This window comes from Acanthopagrus latus, chromosome 1, assembly GCF_904848185.1.
Source record: "Acanthopagrus latus isolate v.2019 chromosome 1, fAcaLat1.1, whole genome shotgun sequence".
Lineage (NCBI taxonomy): Eukaryota > Metazoa > Chordata > Actinopteri > Spariformes > Sparidae > Acanthopagrus > Acanthopagrus latus.
The window spans coordinates 18269744-18294111 of NC_051039.1; the positions used below are offsets into that span (position 1 = coordinate 18269744).

The 24368-nt window shown below is 40.1% G+C and overlaps 3 protein-coding genes across 7 annotated transcripts in view; 1 reads left to right on the forward strand and 2 right to left on the reverse strand.

Annotated features, from left to right (window-relative positions):
- The window catches only part of mchr1a (melanin-concentrating hormone receptor 1a), a 30001-nt gene extending 19084 nt beyond the window's left edge, over positions 1-10917 (forward strand). The window contains exons 1-4 of one of the 4 annotated variants that reach the window (XM_037111356.1): positions 1687-2160; positions 5126-7762; positions 8062-8350; positions 9129-10917. In XM_037111356.1, the coding sequence (XP_036967251.1) occupies positions 8293-8350; positions 9129-10153 (1083 nt within the window). In that variant the 5' untranslated portion in view covers positions 1687-2160; positions 5126-7762; positions 8062-8292 and the 3' untranslated portion in view covers positions 10154-10917. Of the gene's footprint in view, positions 1-1686; positions 3980-4685; positions 4701-5125; positions 8351-9128 lie in introns of those variants that run through there. The other 3 variants (XM_037111338.1, XM_037111347.1, XM_037111331.1) reach the window with 3 other exon arrangements.
- LOC119026695 overlaps positions 1-24368 on the reverse strand; it is a 1024654-nt gene that overhangs the window by 82207 nt on the left and 918079 nt on the right. The window lies entirely within an intron of this gene.
- usp43a (ubiquitin specific peptidase 43a) overlaps positions 18899-24368 on the reverse strand; it is a 116591-nt gene continuing 111121 nt past the window's right edge. The window contains exon 16 of the mRNA XM_037110843.1: positions 18899-24296. Within this exon, the coding sequence (XP_036966738.1) occupies positions 23140-24296 (1157 nt within the window). The 3' untranslated portion in view covers positions 18899-23139. The remainder of the gene's footprint in view (positions 24297-24368) is intronic.

Below are 24368 nucleotides of genomic sequence, written 5' to 3' on the forward strand. Positions count from 1 at the left end.
AGAGATTAATAAAAATGTTCAGTGTCCTACACTGAGCTGCTGCCTACAGAGAACTTCCTAAAAATATGTAAAATAAATGAAAAAAAGAGGGTTTTAGTACTTTTATCGCTGGGATACTGTCTTTAACATGTGGCCACACCCACACAATACAGCATTGGATGTGAATGTGACAGACGGAGGAAGGAAAGCACGTGATTGGTGCTTGCCTCGACCAATTACACTCTCATCAATTAGCCAATGGCGTAAGAGGGGACAGACACATTCAGTCACTATGTGACCTGACAAGTTCTGTGGTGGAATGCTGTGTTTTGGTGTTATTTCTGTTATGTTGCTCACAGAGATGCACTGAGAGCTGAGCAGAGTTTCAGCTCACCGGAGCTGCTGACACACATGATGATGTCATCAGTTTGTCTCTACACCTTGCTCCGACATATTTCGTGTGAAGTATCAATAAGTTTTCCTGCACTCTACTTCTGCCTCGTTGTCCACGTTTGGGTCCTACCCAGCAGCACACAGCAGCGTAACAGTGACGTGTGGAAGAAGATGTAGGATAAAATCATGATGCAGTCACCATTCTCCTTTTTTTCTGATTTTATTTTGAGATATAACGTCAGCGCTGCGTAAGACCAAAAACACTAAAAACAAACAAAGAGAGATACCATTTCTCTCAAACAAAGTACAGAGTAGTTTTCATAGAGCTAAATGGAAAGAGTCCAGTCCAGAGAGAGAAGCAATCAATATCATCGATCTGCCTCTGCCTCATCCTGCAACGTTTCCTCCTCAGAGACTACGCAGGCTTCCTCCAATTCCTGAGAATAGCTTTCCAGTTCTTATATCCAACTGGGACCAATTCTTCGCTGTTTGCAGTAATGAGTGTCTCCTACATCATAAAGTTTTGTCTGTATATGAACTACACACCACTGATGATAACTGTACAACAATGAATATTCTACTGAGTTTTGAGCATGTCCACAATTCATGAGCCTTGAGCCTTTTTCTTTAAATAACTTCTGAGCCACTGACTCAGTGGGAACTAGTAAATCCAACTCCCAAGTAAGTGGAATGAAAGAGCATCTTAACCAGTAAGATACGTCTCTCATATCCTTGTCCAAATATAGGACAGGTATACATTCCTATTCAATGAAAAACAGACTGGAACTATTCATTTCCTCTAATCTTGTCAAAGGCGGTGATTTCCCACAGGGGTACTTTTGAAGTGTGCACTGGACTGTTGAGAACATTTTTAGCTAACTTGAAACAAAAGTCAACATTAGAATATCAATTGTCACGGAAGTCAACCACCTGTGACAGTCTGACTGCATAAGACACATTTATCACAGACCTTCAACTATAACATAAAAGAGTTCAATTTAAACAGTGTTCAGTCGATTTCCATCCTTTCCTTAAGGTTTTACTGTGAGAACATATGTCTGGCTGTTGGACTATGCTTACAGAGCCACGAATGAAACTGTGTGACAACCGTTCAGCACCACACGACAAATCAAATCACTGAACACTGAACAAGCTTGTAGCTCATTGCACATTTGTCAGGCGGCCAAAGATTCCATCCCCAGTTGACTCCAGTTTCTTTATGTTTCTCAAAAATGGTTTGATTTCAAATAAGCCATGAAGACTACAAGATAAAATTAAAATACATAAGCCCTTGTATTGTTGTTTGACCAGGGGGGGAATTCAGAATACAGCAGGTGTCAGAGTGATATTCAAGCAATGAAAGAAGATTTCATATCAAGACCTGGTGGGCTGCTGAATGCATTATACTGAAAAAAAAAGGCAATTAAGAGATGTTTCCAGCAAAGATTTTATTTGATTGAGTGCTTAAAAACACACACTTCCTCCATAGAAGTGTATTTGCATATAAGCATATGATCTTTGTTTACACTGGCATCCAACTGCAGCTCAGCTGTACTAATTACAACAGCTGACATTGTTAATCTGATTTATCTAGTTTAATCTGAACAGCTGCAAGGGCCACCTCACTTGCCTGGACATTTTTGTAATTGCTTATTCAAAGGAATGGCAGGTTTCCATGTGGCTCCCACTAGATCCCAGCTCAAGGATAAGCGATGGCACTGAAGCCTCTGGTGACAGGCCTCCTCCTCCTCTGTGTGCTCCTCAAGGATGACTGCTGCAGAACGCCAGGTAGATGCAATGTTTTGAACACAGTGGAGCGAATTTACTAACTTCTGTAGTTTGCAGACTTTCAAACTAATTAGATGATGTCTCTGGAAAGCATGCATAGCAATTTTAACGCAGGTAGGTAGAACCACAGAAGGACATTTGAATAAGAATCGCTTGTCTCTTTCTTCTCTTGCTCTCTCTCTCTGTCTCTCATTCACTTGTCAAAATACTAAATAAGCACAGATGCCAATCATTCAAAGATAATGAATCTCTAAACTGATGTAGCATCATAATGACAATGCAGTCTGTAAGCCTAACTCTCCAACTCTAACTGTCTCATGGCACTGAGTTGTCTGCTTTGAAATCTTCCACATGGGGATGTTTTCCATATCCGTCCATCCATACTGTACATGTATACTGTACTGTACCATATCACAGGACAACAGCATGTCACAGGTTTGGACTACGACTTTTCTAGCGCCATTGCTTCTATTGCTTATCAAACGTTTAATAGCAACTGTGCCATTTTTGCTACTATCCTCTCATGACTGCAGAGGGTGACAATGTCATAACACTTAGATCCAGTGGGTAGGATTATAAGGGTGCACCATGTGAAATAAAACACACCATCTTGGATGCCCCATATGGTAGATAAGACAGGGTTAAGTGCACCGTTTCAGTGCCCTTCTTGTGTGTTGGTGCCCTTCTTATTTTATTTCTTTTCACCCCCGCCCCTCAAACATCTGATGTCCTCCAACTATTAATACCAAATTGTAAGGCATCAGACAAAAAGCAGAACAAAAAAAAGAGCAGCCAGGTCCATTCTACAAACATCAGAACATCACTTAGTTACTTATTAAATTTAAGTGACTACAGATCATTTTGACATAGGATCACACCATCTGCCACACTGTCAACATATTCCCACTCTGAACAAACGGCTACTCAGCAGGCATTACTACATTATTTCATGAGTACTCATCTTTGAACTCTGCCTTTTTTTTTTTTTTTTGTTTGATTGTTTTTTAAAAAGACCCAAAATGCAGGAGGCAGATCTCAGAGAGCTTTAATCCAAAATGGGTTCGGTACACAGGTAATCAGTCCAAGACAAGCAAACAAATCCAGAGCGTCGAAGAAACAGCAATACGTCAGGTAACCAAAAGACACTCAGAACTCCAGGAACTCACTGGAATGTGACAAGCCAAGATGAACTGGCACGAAAGCCACTGCAGGCTTCCCCAATGAAACAAAGTGCTAGAAAGGTTTAACTAAACCATCGCTGCCAAGCAGCTGACCCAATAACCGAAATTGTCCGGGAGACCTAGAAAACACAAAGCTATTGACAACACATGCACACAAAGTAGTGAGTTTGTGAAACCCTAGGGAGAACCTCTCACTACCTCTGAAGGTGAGATAATGAGTCAGCACAGAGCACTGCAGACTCAGGGTCTATGAAGGCTCCCCACACCTGGGCCTAATCAAAGTCAATCAGAGCCACACACCTGGTTGCAGTGAGTGTTACTCTCGCCACTCTCACAGGGCCGAAAGATTGAGTGCCCTCACAGCTCATACCATGCCTGTTTTCTAATTCAGCCTTCCTTTTAATCTCAGCAATACAGCCATAATTTCTTATGGCTTTATCCGCAAAAATCTGTCCACGGACAGAAGGGTGGACAGATAAACACCTGGCAAAGTACTCAGAATCCTTTCTTTGTATATTCCTGATACCAAAGGTATCTCCAGAAATACATTTGGCCATTATGACACACACATACACAGACTTGAAAACTAAAAGCATATCAAGCCGACACTGTTGGGGCACAAAACCGCCTTCCTAATGGTAAGTAGTCCGTACTCAAAGCACAACATTATCCTACCAGTGTGTTTTGACTCTGTCCATGGATCTTTTTCTCCGTGAAACATGACTGGCATATCTCAATAGATGGGCTGTGAAGAAGCCTGATGCCCTAATGACAGGCCTGTGTTAACAACTATATCCTTCTGAATGACTCATTCTACTGAAAACTGCATGTTAAGCAAATCATTCATATTCATGAAAAGATTTTCTTTTTGGAATGGTACATTGCTTCCAAGTTTGTATGGAGTCTTTTTCCTGCTCTCTGAGCAGTACAAACAGAAGCCCTTTTTAGATAAAAGGCAGCACATTTGCTCCAAGGTTAGGGCGGCAATGTGAATGAAAGTAGTGACCATCAGTAGCTTGCCACTACACAACAAGCGGACACAAGAGACCGACTACAGAGACAGAGGAGACGCTAGCATCTCCTGGATCTCAGTGGCTTTGTAGTTGCTCATCTTGACAACCACGGATGAAGTGATGAACTGACTTCTATCATCAGCTGTTCCTGGTTTCAAAACTCCCCGGATGTGGGTCGCACAACAGTGCAATCATCGACACCTCCGCCCATCTCACGCAGTGGCCGGCACGTTGACGCCTCGTTTTTAGATAGCAATGGAGGCGGGAATAAGTGTCTAAAGCCTGTGTTAGAATTTCATTCACCTCCATAACATCGGTGGTACATGGTGGCTGATAGCTCAGAAACGTAGGCACAGAGAAGCTACTTAAAGCAACATTATACAACTTTTACCTTAAAATAACAGCTTCAAAACCATTTTGATGGTACAGTGTCTTGTAATAGGGTGAATGGTGTCTCCATCTCAGCTTCCACTTGTGTAACTTCAGTGAGAGGGTAAAAAAAAAAAAAAAAAAATCTGTGTTTCCATTGTGCTGCTAATTTCTACTGGATGATTCAAAAGAAAAGACAATGAAAATGCAAAGAGACATAGTAGTATAAAACAAGGGTCTCCTCCTCTTTGTTGATAATCTGGCCACGAGGAAACAGAGCAGGGATATTGTATTTCGTCTATCTTAGAGAAAATCTTTAAAGCAGTTGTTCAGGTTTACATGACCTAAATGGTGCTTAAAATATCATATCTTTATCATTTCACGTTTTCTGTTTTTGCACAGGTTGTTGGATGAGAGAATATCAAATTGGGACAAGATGTGAAGGTCGCTTCTACGGGCAAGAACATTATTACTGGTGTGACAGAGTTTGGAAGAATCAAATCAAAGGAACCTGAGGAGGATGGTGTGAAGCCAGCAGGACATGATAAGATCTGTGGTTCATCATAGATGTGTGGCTGATGGGTAATGGAAAGGGTCTCACAAATCTGTAGTGGGGCCATGTCAAACTAAAACCAGCTCTGAACCAGGATAGAGGAAAAATCCCCAGAAAGAGAAAGAAAAAAGGTTAAGAGCACAATAAAACATTTAAAACCAAGTGTATTTAAAACTCTTGGACTATTGGGAGGAAGTCCACCAGTAAACATTTTTGTGAGAAAGGTGTTTAAGGAATAAGTCAAGGAGGTAGATGTCTAGACTCCTGGGGGAGGACATTTAATGATTTATACTGATGAGACTTTGCATACATTTAGTGGGGATGGGGCATTTATATACAGAATTAAGAACGGCTGAGACTTCCTGGCAAGATGTCAATACACAATGCTCAATTTACTGCAATCATGTGGAAATCTATAAAAGAGAAAGTGATAAGCAGTGTTCCGCAACAGCTTCTATAAATAAAGGAAAATCAAAAAATGCGACCAAGTGATATTGACAACAGAGAAAATCTATAAAGTTGTTGCAAAGTGGGCTCCATGTGGAAGAAGAGTCTGAGCAAGAAAGTATTTGAAATAACTAATAAGGCATTTAAGTGGAGTGATTCGTATTTCACACCAGCCCAGGCCAACAGAATGCCACAGCATCATCCGGCTATTCAAATGTGGCAGAAGGAAGGAGAGATTGAATAAAATGCCAGGTCATTCTATTTGGCACAGCCATGTGTGAAATAGGCTTTGAAACAGTCGGGTTTAGCACAGATAAAGAGGACGTGGTTATTCTGGGCTCTGGTCGATAAACATGCAGTCTGAGAGTGTGACTGACAATATTTCTTCCCATTTTGGAACAAAACATCAGAGAGAAACAAAGGCAGCAGATGTGAGAGCATCCTCCACAACTCAGAGCTTTTTTTTTTTTAATCTACAGACTCAGTTGCTGACTGAAGGGAATATAATGCTGCTGGATGATAAGTGGCTTTGAATGTGAGCAAAAGTTGCTGAAGCCTGACAGAACAAATGTGTGAAGATGATAAACATGTGATGTAATTTTGATGGGATAAAACAAACTGAAAAAAAAAAAAAAAGAAATTCTAGAGTCAGTTTTTCATCAAAACATTTTGCTAGGCATGTAAGACTATCTTTGACCATGAATTCAAAATTTCAAGGAAAAACACTTCCTCACTCACAAACGACACACACAATTTTGTATGTCACTTCAGGGGAATTAACATAGTCTTGCATTTATTTCCTGGAGCTTTACCCTGACCCCTGACCCTACACGCTACACCCTACACTCTAACCCAAACCCCGACCTTGCCCTAACCCTGATCTTGACCACTGAGCGTGACTCACTATGTATTATTAGAACATGACTTATAATGATAATAACAGAATTAATGAGCTTTATTCATAGTGCACTTTTTAAACAAGGTTACAAAGTGCTTCACAGAAAGGGAAATAATTAAAAGAGTTAAAGCAACAGTTTAAAAAGAAGCCAAAAACACAACAAGATTATTACAAAACATCTGTGGATGAAATAAAGCTGAGTGTGAGCAAAATTATAAAACATAAAAATGTATTTAGGAATTCATAAACACCTCCCTTCGTCCTGCTAAGAACTACAACTTTGTGTCTCTGCTCGATAATCAACAGAGTATCTCTGCAACTGCAAGCTCTACTTGAATAATCAAGGGAACACTTGAGATATTTGTTCAGATGTGTAAGCATAAGTTTAAATGTCACCGGGTCTGAGTCAATTAAATTGGCACACAGCATCAGTACAGATTTAATTACAATTCTAGAATGGATATCTCTTTAGAATGATGCAGCTGCAGCTCCAAATCTCTAGCAGACCAGAGCAAAATATCTGCCAGCTTTTATGCTAATAAAATGAATCAAAACAATTAAAGATTGACTGATTGATTGACACATGAGGACACAGGCTGCAGTTGGAGCTGTGCACATGAGGCAATCTCACCGACATCTTCAACCTTCGTGATGCAGCATCTCGCTAACATCTCACAGAGCACCCAGGCCTAATGCTCTCTGGTTTTGTTTACAACAACCCCCCCCCCCCAAAAAAAAACACACTGCCAGCCTACGAAATACCAAGCTTTGATTCTCTCCAGACTCCAAACAGAGCACTCCACTGGCCTGAATTCCCAAACCAATCAATATACGAGCACATAAACGTCTCGGGCTTCTTCACAAGCCTATTTATGACCCATAAACCTTGTCAGGGTCACATCAATTTACCGCGACGGAGATGTGTGAGGACTCCAAATGAGGGGCAGCGAGGCCATCTAGTGGCTTGACGTGGAAAGGACCTGTTTGGCTCCCGTCAAACAATTCAAACCTGCCAGTCATCTGCACGGCAGTCATGGATTCATTTGTCGCTAAACAGAAACACCTGCTGCCCGTCAGCCGCTCACCACCCTGTCTGTTGGGACAGGACACATGGAGGCGTCCTCTAATGACGAAACAAGAGGTTTTTGAGCTTTATTCGCCTTTAAGTTGGAGCGCTGATTTTCTTTCTTTCTTTCTTTCTTTCTTTCTTTCTTTCTTTCTTTCTTTCTTTCTTTCTTTCTTTCTATTTAGTCTTCCATTGCTGTAATTTCATAACGTGTGCTGACCACATCCTCACCAATCTTTAAGACAATACCTTATATTTGGATTAAACATTAGGCGCGCACACGCTCCCTCTTCTACGAGAGAGAGAGAGCGACACTACGGACTATTAATTACCTTTTGTTATTTATTTATTCATTCATTCATTCATTCTCCCAGCTCTGCTCTTCAGCCGCTCACCGTGAAGCGGCTGTGCCATCACTGAAGGCTCAGAGCGCACGGCTCCGCTCACAGACCGAAGCCAAGTGCTCATGCTGTCATGGATTAAACTATTTGAAGAAGCATATGGAGTAGGAACAAGACTGAATTTCGACTGCAGGCTGCTGCAGATGCATTTTACCTGGGAAGCAGGCACTTTTTAACTTGGACGTACTTTGGATTTTTTTCCCGATGGATTTCTTAAACGGTTCTGATTTCTCTCTCGGAGATTCTAATGCAACAACAACAGGTAGGCAGAGCATCCAGCGCATCGGTCATGTCATCCAGCAGCTCATCGACCACCCTGCGTTACACAAAAATCAGTTTCATGCAGATGTTTTCTACTTCTCTTTATCCCGACCAAATCTTAACTCATACAAGCGTCAATGTATGTTGCCTGACGTGTTTGAAACATACTAAAGTATGACCATCTTCATCACATGAATTTAACTTAAACTTTGCCACTGCTAAAATCTAAACCGTGATATTACTGATTAAAGCACATCATATTTGTAAGAATAATGCACTTACTGTTTTGGTAAGACGTTTTTATACATTTAAATGACTTTCTGTTGAAAGTCATTTAAATGTAGAATGTGACAAAATGTTTTTGCTTCCAACATCATAATAGTCATTACAAAGATCTTTTGCAGTCCAATTAGCATTTTTCTTTGCTCTGCACTGCATCGATCGATACACACACACACACACACACACACACACACACACACACACACACACACACACACACACACACACACACACAACAACACACAGCAATTCAAACATTTCTACAGTGAATCTTTACAACAGCATAAAAGCAATTGCTCTGCACTGTGATCTGCCTATGCAACACTGACAAACACATTCAGTAAATTTTAGTCTGTTCCTTTCCCTATATTGTGATATAAAGACTGTGTTATATAATGTACATACTGATACATTTCAGGAGCTCATTTGACAGCCTGTTTAAATGCAATGTACAGTGCTCTATGATGTGTCTTCTTTTTTGTGCTTCTTGTCTCCAGCTGTAGACGGGGCCCCTCACTGCAGTGCCATCCTCCATGTCATCTTTGGCATCATCTGTTTTCTGGGTATCATGGGCAACTGTATTGTCATCTACACAATCATGAAGAAGACCAAGTGTCGAGCCAAGCAAACGGTCCCAGATATCTTCATCTTAAATCTGTCCATAGTTGATCTCCTGTTTCTTTTTGGGATGCCATTCCTAATCCACCAGTTGCTGGGCAATGGTACCTGGCACTTTGGAGAAGCGATGTGTACGGTCATCACTGCTCTCGACTCCAATAGCCAGATTGTCAGCACTTACATCCTCACTGCAATGACCCTCGACCGTTACTTGGCTACAGTCCACCCCATCCGCTTCAACTACATCCGCACACCTTGTGTGGCAGCGCTGGTCATCGGCCTGGTGTGGGTTCTGTCCTTACTCACCATCATCCCTGTGTGGATGTACGCAGGTCTGATGCCTCTCCCAGACGGCCTGGTTGCATGCGCTCTCCTTCTGCCTGACCCGGTCACCGACATATACTGGTTTACACTTTACCAGTTCTTCTTGGCATTTGCAATCCCTCTGGCCATCATTTGTTTGGTGTTCTTCCAGATCCTCCAGCACATGTCCACCAGCGTGGCACCGCTGCCTCCACGGAGTCTGAGGGTGCGCACCAGGAAGGTGACTCGAATGGCAGTGGCTATCTGCCTGGCCTTCTTCATCTGCTGGGCCCCATACTATATCCTTCAGCTTGTCCACCTCGGGGTGCAGAAGCCGAGCCTGGCTTTCTCCTATGCCTACAACATAGCCATTAGCATGGGCTACGCCAACAGTTGCATCAACCCTTTCCTCTACATCGTCCTAAGTGAGACCTTCAAGAGGCAGTTTCTCAGAGCCGTGCGGCCTGTTAATAGAAAGTTCCGCGTGGCCCCGAGTACCACAGATGGTGGCAGTGTGAGTGTGAGAATGGTACCTGAAGGGGCTCAGCAGGAGGTGCGGGCCTCTGCGGAGATGCTACCATCCAATGTGACCTCACCATGAATACGAATCTGTGAATACAGATCAAAAGAACTTGACTTAAAAGCTCTATGGGATGAGACATAAGTGCAAACACACACACGGACACACGCACACACACAAACACACACCCAAAAGATATGTACACTAATTGGTAAAAATGGGAAGCTCATGGTAATTTCAGATGGGGCTTATTTTTCGAACCTGCTCTGATCATGACAAACCATCTGTTTAACAAACCATCTGTTAAGATCACATAACTACATTTTCCTATTTTCATAGCTCATGTTTAAAATGTTTTTTTTTTCATCTCACACTCAGGGGGATATGAATCAGACTCCTGTTGTTTATTCATTTTAAGAATGGTGTAAAGAAATTGTTAATTTATGCAGCTTGGGTAATTACAGGTTTTTCTACCAGTGCTGACATGTATTTACTTCAGTTCATACCAGCAAAAGTGAATCCACCTCTTTTTTGTGTCCACACACATATCCACATATCCATTGTTTTATTGTCTCTGCTTTACGTTCAGTCTGATGACAACTTAAGACATCCGGTGGGGCTGACCAGGACCATACCCACGACTGTAAATAACAGGTCTGGCTAGTGAACAGTGAACTTATCCTCTAACCATTTCAACACAGACCATTTTCTTCCAGAAAAAATAAATAGCCCAGAGTACCAGTAGGTCCTGGCTGGCAAGCTATTATCTGGTAACAAGGGGAGTAAACGTCACAAACAATTGCTGCTCAGGGCGGCCTTTCAAAACAGATATCAGAGTAAACTTTCAGAGCTGCATGAAGTCTTGGACTTCTCAATGGACAAACATACACCAGACAGAACTGTGCATGACTGAGGTACAGGATTTTATGTATATATATATATATATATATATATATATATATATATATATATATATATATATATATATATATATATATATATATATATATATATATATATATATATATATATATATATAATATAATATATATAATATATATATATTATATATAAAAAAAATATATATATATATAAAAAAAATATATATATATATATATTATATATATATATATATATATATATATATATATATATATATATATATATATATATATATATATATATATATATATATATATATATATATATATATATATATATTATATATATATATATTATATATGATATCTGTGTGTGTGTGTTTTCATGGCCTTCTGTGACTGTGATTTCTGTAAAAATCTGACCTCAGAATACCATAAGGATGGAGAATTAGACTGGACATAATGTCCTTGGTCGTAAGGATGCATCAGATAGCACTGCTTACAAGAATTAAATGGAGATGTTTGAGGACATGTTTGCAACACATTAGCATTCTGCAGACTGAGTGAATACAATGACTCTCAATGAGATGACCGTATTAGTCCTGACTACAGTGACTGGAGTAGATGGAGAGCAGAATATTTGTATCATATCTGGCACTTTGCAGGCAGGGCTGAATGGGAAGTGTCTGTATTTACAATGGAGGAAGTAACTTATCATCAGGGATGATTCGGCCAGCTATTCACCAAATGCATGTTTGTTTGTTTTTTGTTCCTGATTGCTGTAAAAATGAAAAAGTCGGATTATAAAAATCCAAAGGCATTCACCCTAACTAGGCAACAAAGAGGGAAATGTGCAAAAACAGAAAGTTCACTTTATGTTATGTAAATCTTTTTCAGAGGTGATTTTGTGTAATTTGGCATTTGGATATCATCCCGCTGGTCTGATTGCTTATTTGTCTGTTATCAAGATATCGTAGGGAAAAAAAACCAACTAAAAATTAAGCCACAGATGAAGAGAAAAGTGCATAATCTGTGTATCATTTGACAACGTACAAAGCAGTTACAAAGCAGAGTTGTGAGAGTTTGTGATTTTATCCATCTCCTGCACCAGACTTGCTCTTATCGATCCCTATGGAACAATGCTTTTAAATGTATTATTTTTTACAATCCATAAAAATGCAGAGCTTCATCGTGGTACCTGCTGTAAGTAAAATTGTTTTTTTTGTCAAGCAGTGAGAGTTACTGTATCTGCACTATCAATTCAATTTGATATTTACGCCATGAAAATGAATGAGGTGGGTGCCATTTTGTCAACAAGATGTTGTTAGAGTTGTTGTATTGATATTGAGTAATGTTATGGTTTTGGTGTGTGCAATTATTCTGATGTTTCTGAAGATTTGTTCCTGTAAATATAAAATATAAAGTTCAGGGTTTCTCAACCTTTTTTGGCTTGTGACTCAGCTTTCAGAGTCTAAGAATTGTCTTGATGCCAGCGATTAGAATTGCCAGGCTGTCATCATAACAGACTCCCATTAAGTTCTGTTTTCAAGTGGGCAGAGAAAACTCTAAATAAATCATTATGTGGACCGTATAAAAGAAGCCTTGAGTTTGGCATTTTGGCTTATGGCATTTTGGAGATTTGAGGTCAGAAGGGACCATATTTGGATCAGAAGGGTGGAGCTAGGGACGACCCGGCGAACTTACTTTGTTAATTATGTGCACTCATTTCTATTTCAGCCTTTTGCCTATGAAAAAGAAAGGACTTGTAACAAAATATATCAACAGAAATGTCCTGAAAGCGAGAGACATTTTGAGACAATGAAAATGTTACCATTAACATCTTTGAACTGAAAACAGACTGAAATGATCAAGTTCAGAGGCAAAAACAGCAAGTTCACAACCAAAAGATTTACACAGTGCCATTGCTAAACACCAATCAATTTACAATTAATCACAAGGTAGCTTTGCCCTAAAGCATGCCCTGCTTTATTTTCTGTTTCAGTCTAAATGGGAATATCATTTACTAAATTAACAGCATACTGTATTGAAAAAGGCCCATGAGGAAACAGTTCACTGTGGTAATACATCAAGTGAGAGGTATGGTCATTTTCTCATAAACTTACAAATTACTGGACTTTTTTTTCGAAACCGGCCGAGTCACACCTTGCTGGCTGATAGAATAAAAACAAAAGCTTTGCTTTTCAGACCAGTAGACTAGTTTAAGCTTTGTCTGTTTTACCAATTCCCAACACCCCCACCTCCTTATCAAATGACACACTGTAGGGTCCCAACAGGAAGGTTGAGAAACTCTGCTGTAACTGTTTTTTTTGTCCGTTATAAAGCAAAAGTCTTGTTTCATAACACCATTGCTGACTAAATGCAAGTTGTGGGCCTCTCTATCTGTATATTGTGAGCAGTGACAGCTTTACAAGACAAAACATGCACTGTGACAAACTTTTTGATTAACTGTCAAACAACTGTGCTTTTTGTTTTTGAGCTTGTGTTTTCAACTTTGTGCACATTATAACTTTCTCTGGCATTCAACGCACGTAAAGCATTTCCAGTCTGAGATACATGCAGCTACTGTACAGTGTAAAAGTCCTGAGATATTTTGCCCCAAGCTCAAGACTCCACCTGCAGATGCCTCTCATGCTCTAATAAAGATTTTAACTTCAACCTTCTTTTCTATTCTTTGTCTTTTATCTTGACCAATTTAATAAACAAGGCACCTGTCCAGACAAATAGAAAGGTGATCCAAACGCAGGACACAAAGTTTTCTTTTAGCAACCAGGGAGAGGTGGAGAGGAAAGGTTGGAGAACGAGGTCCAGAAGGTAGCGTGCGAGGCAGGGTGACGGGAGAGCTGTCGAGGTGTGCGTGTAGAGGAAACTGAGGCTGGCAGAGATGGTGTGACGGCAGAGAGTTTGTCGGCAGGCTGACATATGGATAGGTGATCCTGAGGCACAAGAAATCTGAAATTTGAAAATGCTTAGCAATAAAACTTGGCGTTGAGACAAAGATCTGGCGATGAGTCACTGGAAAGCTGTGATAAGTAGATAAACTAAAGGTGACGGAAAACATGGGGGGCTGGTGTGCAGAGCGGGCGGAGCGATGAGCTGATTGCAGAAAGACAGAGCGCATCAGGAACACAGGGAAGGACAAAACAGGGTAGGGGTGGGCAATAAGGGCAAATGTTGGTATTGATACCAAGTAATTACAGGGCCAGTATTGCCGATACCAATACTGATACGTTTTACTTGATAATTCCTGATTATTAAGTGATTTTGTACTTTTACCTTTAATTAACACAGGACAAAGATTTTAGCCAATTAAGAAAATAACTCTATTAAATCTCTAACCTATCTGCATGTAGCCTAAATAGGAATACTAATGCTCCTTCAACAGATACACAAAAAGGGTTATTACTCTGCTAAAATTACATCTCTGACCACCAATTACACTTTGAAAAACAACATTAATGCTGGAAATAACTTTCACTTGTAGAAACTGCTACCTGAGAAGTGAACCTGAGTGAGCGGAGTGAAAAATGTGGAGAGGAGCACTGCGCATAGAGAGACGCTCACACAAACTCTAGAAAGAAATACAAGTGATTTGCTGAACTTATAAAAGAAAAACTACAATAAAAAGATAGATCTCATCACACTAGTATCAATCTGATACCAATACTCACTTCAGTATTGATCCTATCGATATTTGGATTGACCCGCCCACCCCTAAAACAGGGAAACACTGGAGGACGCCAGGGGATAGAGCCATGATTCTAACAGAATGAATGCAGAATGTGGTCTGAATTCACTATGACTTTATGTGCTTGCTTCATACACGATATGGGTGAGAGGCACTGAGACGAGATGCATCCTCTGGACTGTAAAAAAATAAATCCACAGTGCAACAGCATCAAACAGCTTAAAAAGGCTTGAATAGGGCGACTGAGAGAGACGGGGAAGGTCTCATTTTTCTTGACATGTTGTGATCTGCTCACATGTGGGCAATAAAAAGTTGAGTGAAACAAGTCAACTCGTCAATTACAACGAAAGAGGAACTTTAAAGATTTACCGTATTTTCGTTTTCGGGTCAAACTCATTTTAAACGGGAGTGTTGGGGCAAATTAGCGATAGCATCAAAATCGCTATTTTTAAACACTGAGAAGACTCCACACTATATGAAACTTTGCTCGTAGTATCACCAGGGTCTCTACACATGAACACGAGCATTGAGAACATTGTTTGTGTACAGAGAGTTTACTAAAAAAGAGAGTTTTTTTAACAACTCACGTTAGCAGTAGCTTATTCCGCTAGCCGCCATCATGGCAGCCAAGAATTATCGATCTCCAAATGTGACGTAACGTGGAGGGCAGTTAAGGTGGACCGCTCCTGTCTTCAGGCAACACCTTCCACGCGAGATCTCACGTGACTTTTCCGGCTTTTGATTTTAGTATTGTTTCTTATATGACGCTCCTTTTTTTCAACTTCAAAGTCAATATTGTTTTTTGAGAACAACAAAACAATGAATTATCAGTGCATTTATATGGAACTAAGCTTTAGGAGCGGTCCACCTTAACTCTCCTACATGTTGCATTCGGAGATCAATACTTGTCACTGGCAGCATGGCAGCGAGCTGAAGAAACATCTACTGACCTGAGTTGTTCAAAAACTTTCTTTTTAGTAAACTCTGTGAACACAATGTTTTCAATGCTGGTGTTCATGTGTAGACACCTTGGTGATAATACGAGCAACATTTCATGTTGTGTCCAGCCTTCTTAGTGTTTTAAAAATATTTTGACGCTATCGCTAACTTGCCCCTAGCACTCCCATCGAAAATAAGTTTGACCCTAAAACGAAAATACAGTAAATCTGAAATCTTTCGTCATAATTATGCCTTTACATTAAGATTTGACTCATTTGCATTTAGCCTAGGTTGCATTTTGGCGAGAGAATCACTTTAAGGAATTCACACATACCTCATACATCAAGTGATACCTGTCAACATTAGCTTGAATTCTGTTTATTACAGACACATGCAATGTTCAGCCTCTCTGAAAGCAGAACAGTCTCTCAGCTATGTTAAACTATTTTCTAAAATCAAATTGGTCATCAGATGCAAAAGGTGTATATAATAAACTTGAATATAATTTGACACACTTTTATGTAGCGTAACTGTAGTTATATATAGACAGAAGCATAGCTGCAGACTCATTATATTGCATATGAACATCTTAATGTTCTGTTCCGTATTTTAAAAAAAAAAAAAGTAACTTGCCAGATTTACTTATTTCATTTATAAAAAAAGTAAGATTTCCTTTTAGGCTGGTAAACATTCAAAATGTATTTTCTGTTATAAATTAGTTATATGCAACATTCATTTGTAGGAAACCAGAGCTATGAGCTAAGTCAGCCAGAATTAAGTATACATACATGCACCGACAGCACCGCCGTTTGAGGGATTTTTCACCTATAGTCCATTTTGTATTTATGTAGATTGCAGGGACTTCATCTGACTTCAGCGTACAGTATTTAATACATATGTTTTTTTTTTCCTTCCCCCCATTTGTGGCGCTCCCTGTTGATGACAGCGCCCTTAGCATTTGCCTATACAGCCCTTAGACCCCTAGGGCTGGCTCTGGTTGTGAGAACTTGGAGAAGTGGGACAAACTGGACAAACCACACATCAATGTGCCTCAGCAAACTATTTGGGAAAAACTGAGTCAAGGTTACACAAACGTTCTTTCATTTCATCAACGGTTGCTGAGACATTTTCAATTACATTTGAAACAGGATGAAAAGTGAAGGCACAATGAGTGTCTGTACAAAAGAAAAAAAACTGCCACCCATTCAGTTGACATTAAGAATTTTTTTTAGCAGAACAAATAAAAACAGGAGAACAAACTGGACAATCAGGACTTGATGTCGTCCAGTTAGAGGATTATTACATCAACACTAACACTAACAAGTGGTATCACAGTTGTGTAAACTGAGTCACTGGTTTCCCAGATTTGACAGAGAAGCTGCTACAGACAACAGATGAATAGAGTTTTCTGCATTTCCACTCTTCAAAAATCGGCACCCCTTGTTTAGCAGTTGAAGCTGATTTATAAATGCATAACTTGCCTATAGTAATAACTATTGTATGATAATATGATTCTGATATTTTGACATCACATGTTTACAGTAAATGAAGAATGATAATAAGCAATGCATGCCCACCCACTAATAATTTCTGAGGGTGCCGCTGCTGCTGAGTTCATATAATGTGGTTACAAATTCAAAAAGTTGGTACTTTTTATGGTGCGTTCCATGAAGCGTGGAATTGTACCAGATATGTTAAAGAATGCAGGTTCTTATCTTTTTTTATGTCTGCACAGGTAGACCACAAAAATACAAGAAGATGAGCAGGATGAGGAGAAACAGCGGGACTTCCTGACATGAGAGCTGTGAGGGATTTAACGGTGAATGGAGAATGTCTCAGAGATACCGAACACCATCACCAGCCTGCAATCTTGCACCAGTGTATGAGTTTAAATAAGCCACTTGATGACTGTTGACTCATCAGCCTCATCCCTCTTGAGCAAACTCATTTCAGGCACCAGCGCTCTTCTTGGAAGAGAGGTTATCAACAGGATGTTAAGTGTATATCAGGCAATTACACCATATGATGTTCAGAAGTGACTGGAGGAAAGAGCAATGAAAAGCTGGGTGTCAAAAGTGAGCTCCCAAAAACAGTCCACACATACTCTCTTTAATTTATCACCAATTTTCCTCAGCACTAAACTGTGTCCAGGCTAAGCTCAGCATTCACCATCAGTTGAACTGAACAGAGCAACATCAGCCAGATAACAAACTAATTGTGCTGCAAGTGTCTGCACCAGATGTTGCTCTCCTCTGTAAAGATGCTTCCATTATTTCATGAAGAATGACGAAAAGCAGCGAATCCCTGAACTGCAATCAGCCTGACAGATTATTTTGAAATAGCGATTAATTGAGTAATTATTTCCTCTCTGAGTAAGAACATACATATTTTATATAGAAGTAGTGCAACACTACTGCTACTGCTGGAGGAGTGTGGATGCACAGCTTTCTGGAAATTTTCTCGGCACCCAAGACATAAACGAGGCGCGATACACAGCTGGAATATACAAACCATGGTGGGAGTCTTTAAAGAGGTATACATATACTATATACATAGGTTATATTTGTTAATTACATTGATGCTTGATCAAACTCTCTGTCCTTCACTGTTGTGCCTCGTAAGGTGCTGTTCACATTTCTCACTGACATTTCACTGTCAAATGATGTCTCATTATGCCATGCTGTGAACCGAATGAAAGTTAATACATAAATTGACATGAAAACTGTTCTTCAAATGATGCAGCTGCGCCACAGGTCATAATTGATAGCACTTAAACATGTGACTACAAGCAGACATGTGTTATTCTTGTCAAACGTCTGTTGCCTAGACACCTCTGAGCTCGTGGGGGAGGGACTTATACGCAACGAGAGGAGACGAGGAAAGGAGTCAAGGATGTACAACTGAGAAATTAGAAGGGAGAAAGGATAGTTTTCAGATACTTTACTTCTATCTTATGCTCCATAATGCTGTTCTGCTACATTTCAGTGACAAATATGTCATTCAAATATATCTGACAGATATAATTACTAGTTACATATTCAAAATATAGATGAGATGACAGTGAAAGACTTACAGTAGATCTGTATAGTCACACAAACACTCAATCATAGTGATTTTCCTTCTTATTTTGTGATTTGATGAACAAAAGGCAACAAAACTCTTTCAAATATTGGTGACACCTCATACATCAGTGTATATATAATGAAAATGAATTACTGCATCACTAAAATGTTCATATTTGCACTTGTTTTGAGCAAAATTCATAATCAGGCAAGCAACTAAAGGATGTTGACTGAAGACCACGGTCGTAAATAATCTTTTTATTTAATGTACTGAAAAATAAAACAATATATCACCATGTATGGGCAGAAACTGTTGTTTACAGTGAAAGCATTCTCGCCACACCGTGCAAAACATGGAATATATTGCATGTGAAGTCCAGATCGACACCTTGGTATCTTTATTCCCAAATTACTCCATCCCACAGGCCAAAGGTCAGTGACAATAAACTTATTTATTCACTATTTCTCTCTCACACATCCACACACACTGTTCTGGTCTGTGTCTATCTACACATATATACACAGATTGTTTTATAAAATGTAGAAAAATTACATATAAAAACATCTTTAACCCATATCTCACAAAAATTGCGTTAACACTCAACAACAGTGCTCAGTTTGGCAGAGTAAACATGGTGTGTGTGTGTGTGTGTGTGGCCACAACTGGGTTGAGCCATGTAAAGAAAACCAGACACAAACTTTGTTACAAAATTTATGATGCGACACAGCCCCTCTGTGGTTTTATCTAAACTTGACACTCCACAGCAACACATCGATTCCTCCAATTAATTGTCTTCGACTGCCATTTCCTCATAGAGCAGCAAAGTTCAAGTGAATTTATCAGTGTTTGTCTAGGCTGACATGACTTTATACTTGCTGTGGGTGGTGGCACTCAGAAAAATGTAATGAATAGATATTAAAAAAGGTGGGCGTTGTGTCTGTAATAATTTGTATAAGCATGAATGTTCGTGTTCGTAATAAGACATTATGGAGATGAAATTTGAATTAACAGTTGGATGTTCCAAAGTAAGTTTTAGAATATGTGCACAAAGCACATTAAAAGAAATAGATGTTTCATGTATTAAAGCACAAAGTCATGATAGACGCAGCTACAGAGGCGGCCTAATGAATGCTTGCATTTGTTATGTTTAATACAAAGCCATCTAGACAATCTCAGTTCAGCACTTCAGAGTCAAAAATAGCTAAAGAAAAATACAGTAATGAGTAAAACATTCCACTGTTATTGCTTGGACTTTTTGAAACAAGCTCAGCTCACTGAAAGTGTGACAGAAAACCAAACGAGGCATGTCCTTGTGAGGGCTGCGTGTGAGTCAATGCACTCGATATAGCTTTCAGTAGTTAAATTCACAATTGCACAAATATTTCACATATTTGTCGCAGAAGCAAAAATATCCTGAAACCAAAAACCCTGGAAAGCAAAAACCTTTTCTAACAAAGCTTTAGATTAGATGTATAGTTAATGTGCCACTTATTAAAGCTCTGACAAATGCCTGCAACAAAATCAGTGACCTGTCAATCTGACCTTTTTGGTTTGGGACTTATGTCAACAGAAGGATTAAAAAAATATTGATCCTGCCCTGCAAAGTGAGCCAGCCATTATATCATGATGCTATCTGTGCAGGGACGAGTCTTGGGTAACTCCATTGGTTTCCTCATCCTCTTGTGGAGCGCAATTGCATATATGAAAAAAATATTGTAAAGCTTTTTAGTGGCTCAAGTGGAAGCTGCATGTAATCTGAAAATTGCTTCCAGTGATGTCAGTTAGTGGCTTAGTTGCATCTTGGGTACTGTAGGCATTAAGACTTTGAAAAGGAATGTGGAAATAAAAAAGGTGATACATCTGGTTCTGGTTTCAAACAGTTTATACTGAGTCCAACAGTGTTACAGTGCAGTGCTAGACCAGTAAACTACTTTTAGAAAACCTGACGCCTACATTACCCACAATGCCACTAAATCACTGGAGTACATGCAACTTCCTCTGGAGTAACTAAGTGATTTATATTACTTTATATATTTATTTTTTAACAAATATGCAGTAATGGCATTAGCCTTTAGGAAAATGTTGGGTGTGGTTAAAGGGTTTTGCACAAGGAAAAGGGAATCCATATATTTACTCTAAGAATTTAGCGTGCTATTTTCCTTTTCTGGCCACTCAATACATAACACCCAACAAGGATGGTTGTACATTGAGATAATAAACCCTCTCCTCTGAAAAACAAATCTGTTATGTCATGAGTGTCTTACAGTGTTTTGGTTCATGAGACACACAAGCATGTAACCTTGGCATAAACTTGAGAAAAGGTCGATTCAAGTGTTCGAGGTGGAACTAAAGCAGTAACACAAAGAGCTTTATGATGATGTGCATAGAAAACTGGCTTCCGTGATACTTCAACTCCTTCATTGTCTTTTATTTTCCACGGGCTCCTTCCCTATATTTCTGACTGACAGATTTCTAACAAAATGCAGCTTTTGCAGCGAATGACACTTTTTTTTTTAATCCTTTCTTTTAAATCGTGGTGGATAGACCCTGTGGGGTTACTTCATTTTTAGACAAACACAAGTTTAACAATGGTTCACCATGCTCACTTTCACATGTGAATACTGTGACTTGAGTAAATTTTACCTCCATCTTTAAACAGATGCACAGCTCCAATTACACTCAACTGAACTCCAAGGAAAAAAACAGACTTTACCATTTGTGCAAAAAAGAATTGACATTGCACAAAAGCATATATAAACTACATAGTGTTTCTAAGGTATCAAGGTTCAGAATAATTACAGTAACTCTAAATGGCAAAAGACTGCAGGCATAAACATACACATGATTATCAGGGCAAAAGCTCCATTCTGCAATGCTAACTCTTCAGTCACAGCTTTTTTCTGAGGGTGGCACTGTGCTATCATTTTCATTTCACTCTCAACCATGTCACTGAACTGCCTTTTTATTAGAGAAAAGCATTTCCTCATGTGTAAAGTGCAAATTAAATCTCATTACTGTGCAAATGTCCATGTATAGCCGTATATATATATATATATATATATATATATATATATGTGTATATGTGTATATATATATATATATATATATATATCCCGCATACATTATATGTTTATATAAGTCTTCCATAGCTTAGGCTGCAGTATTTTTAGCTCTATTAGAGTGAAGCCAAAAACACTATTTAATGTTCGGGGGGTAATTTCCTGGTGTTGCCGCTTTTGGTGCACATTTTTAACAAAATGGATCAAACACACATTGAAGAGAAAGCATTGTTTCCATTAGCCACTGCTTCTGGAAGCTTTCAGAACAACATGTGCCTCAGTCTGCATTCTGAGTCAGAAGAAAAACTCTTGCTGTGCTGAATGCAGCCACCACTTCCATATAAACCACCGGCAGAATGCAGCTACGTTAACTGTGTGACAGCTGAAGAAAGAATCATAAACTAAGAAAGGTGATCACACAAACAAAAAAAACCATGGAATGCATTCAGTATGAGTAATTGGTGTACATAGAGTACATTCTCTAAGGTTGGAATTTGTACTGATATTACACTTTACAGCAGACATATTTTTATTCAGCAGATGATTTCAAATTTCTCTTCCGCTACAGGGATGATAGTCAGGCTCACATCTAAATCGCTACTGGTCCTAGTAGGACTTCATTGTTTGGATTAAAATAAGACTCAGGTCAAAATAACACCTCTGGCGACTGATTACTGTTAAAGGTCATTGTATTACAAATGCAATCCCAAATAAACAACATCTGCAGTTTGTGGCCACATGTGGATAGATAGGTGCTTCATGAAAACACTCTGTTGTGTTTGAAAGCCATCCCATACTTTAAATAAACATTAAATGAGGGATTAAAGATGAACAATTGCTACTGATTAGAAACTGCAGCCTCAAAGCACCAACGTCAATCAAGTGGACACATTACATTCTCATAAATGAACACAATCAGCGTGTCTTCCTTGCAAGCAGACAAACCATACGAATTCAAAATTAAGTGATGGATTCCAACACTTCCAATACAGCAATAAGACACAAATGTGGATATTATGTTTGTGTGCGTGTGTGTGTGTGTGCTTGTGCGTGTGTGTAAGGGATTTCGTGCTTCCAGTGCTAAACAGACAAAGTAATTGGTCTAAACTGCATATTCGTTGCTCAGGCACTTGTTTTACATCATAAAAACAGGGTAAAAATGGACTTGCACATAGGTGTGATGGACAGGTCATTTCATTCTGTTCTTTCCATCCCAGCATTAAATGACCCTTCATTTGCTGCATGTCTCTCAACTCCATGGTGCAAACCACTGGAGCCAGTTCATTATCTGGCAACAAAAAGGCGACCCACTGTGAGTGGAGCTCTATTGCTTTGATCTCAGAGACTGGACGTCATTCACTTCATAACAAACGCGAGGCTTGTGTGTGTGTGTGTGAGGAGGTGTTAAATTTCTTGGTGCTAGAAGCTGGACTCGGGGACCGTCCTCTTGCGTCCCAGTGAGGTTGTGCTGTATCGAGTCCTCTGCAGGGTGCCGTAAGACGGTTTATCTGTTGTGAGGCTGCGCGATGGCGCTGGGGCTGTAGACATCCCGTTACGATGCAAAGATGCTGTCCTGCGCATGCTGTGCTCCGCTTTGGTGGGGATGTTGGAAGAGCTCTGGGAGCGTTTGATGTCAGTGGTACTTCGTCCCGCCTTCCCATTTGCCAGCTCATCGCCCAAATGGTCTGTGCCATTAGATTTGCCTCCCTCCACCCCAGCTCCTCCTCCTGCTGCCCCATTGGACAGCGACAGCCTGGAGAGGGTCCTTCTGCCACCTTCCTCACTACCACCCTTCCATGACCCACCCTCTTTGGACTTCCTTGAGTCCTTATCCTTCTTCAGGAAGTTACCTTTGAAGAAGGAGAGAAGTCCGTCGTGGCTCTTCGGCAGCTCGCCTTTCTTGGTCTTCAAGTTTCCTTCATATGTACCGTGGGGTTCCCTATCAGCCCTGTCCCCTTTTTGTCTTCTCAGAGTCCCATCATGAAGGCTGGGAGTGCTGTAGCTGGGCTGAACTCCAGCACTGGAACTCCTTTTTGCCTCAGTATCCTGCGAAGCTTTGGATGAACTCTGCTTCCTGGTATCCTTCCTCCTGGTGAGGGTGTTACTACTTGAGCTACTGCTGATGTTTACAGTGCTCTCATCTCTTGTCTGGCTCTCCTTGCTGCGTCTCAAGCTGGCTATCTTCTCTGAAGGCCTCCTCTGGCCCTCCGGGACTTGTGGAGACCCCTCGCCATGACTACCCACACAACTGATGCTCCCAACGCTGGAAGATCGGACACTGGTCACAGCGCGGCCCTCAGCAGCTTCCTTGGCGCCGCGCGGTTCACTCATCAATGTTACTATTGGGTCTTTTGTGCACCGGGGCCGGCGGCCAGATTCCAAGTACTGCACCAGCTCCACAGGGGCAGGATCTTGGACAGGTGGAGGCACTGTGTCAGGTTTCCGTCTGTCCTTGGCACCGAATGACCAGCGCAGGGGAAGCACTTTGCTGAGGGTGTCCTTGGTTTTGCTGGGGGTTCTCATGCTCACGCTGCGTCCCTGAAGACCTCTTATGAATGGCCTGCTCTCAAACCCCCCTGACAATTAAGTAGAGAGGAAAATGTTTCAGTTTTTTTTTTTTTTTTTTTACATTAAAATGCACAATCTTT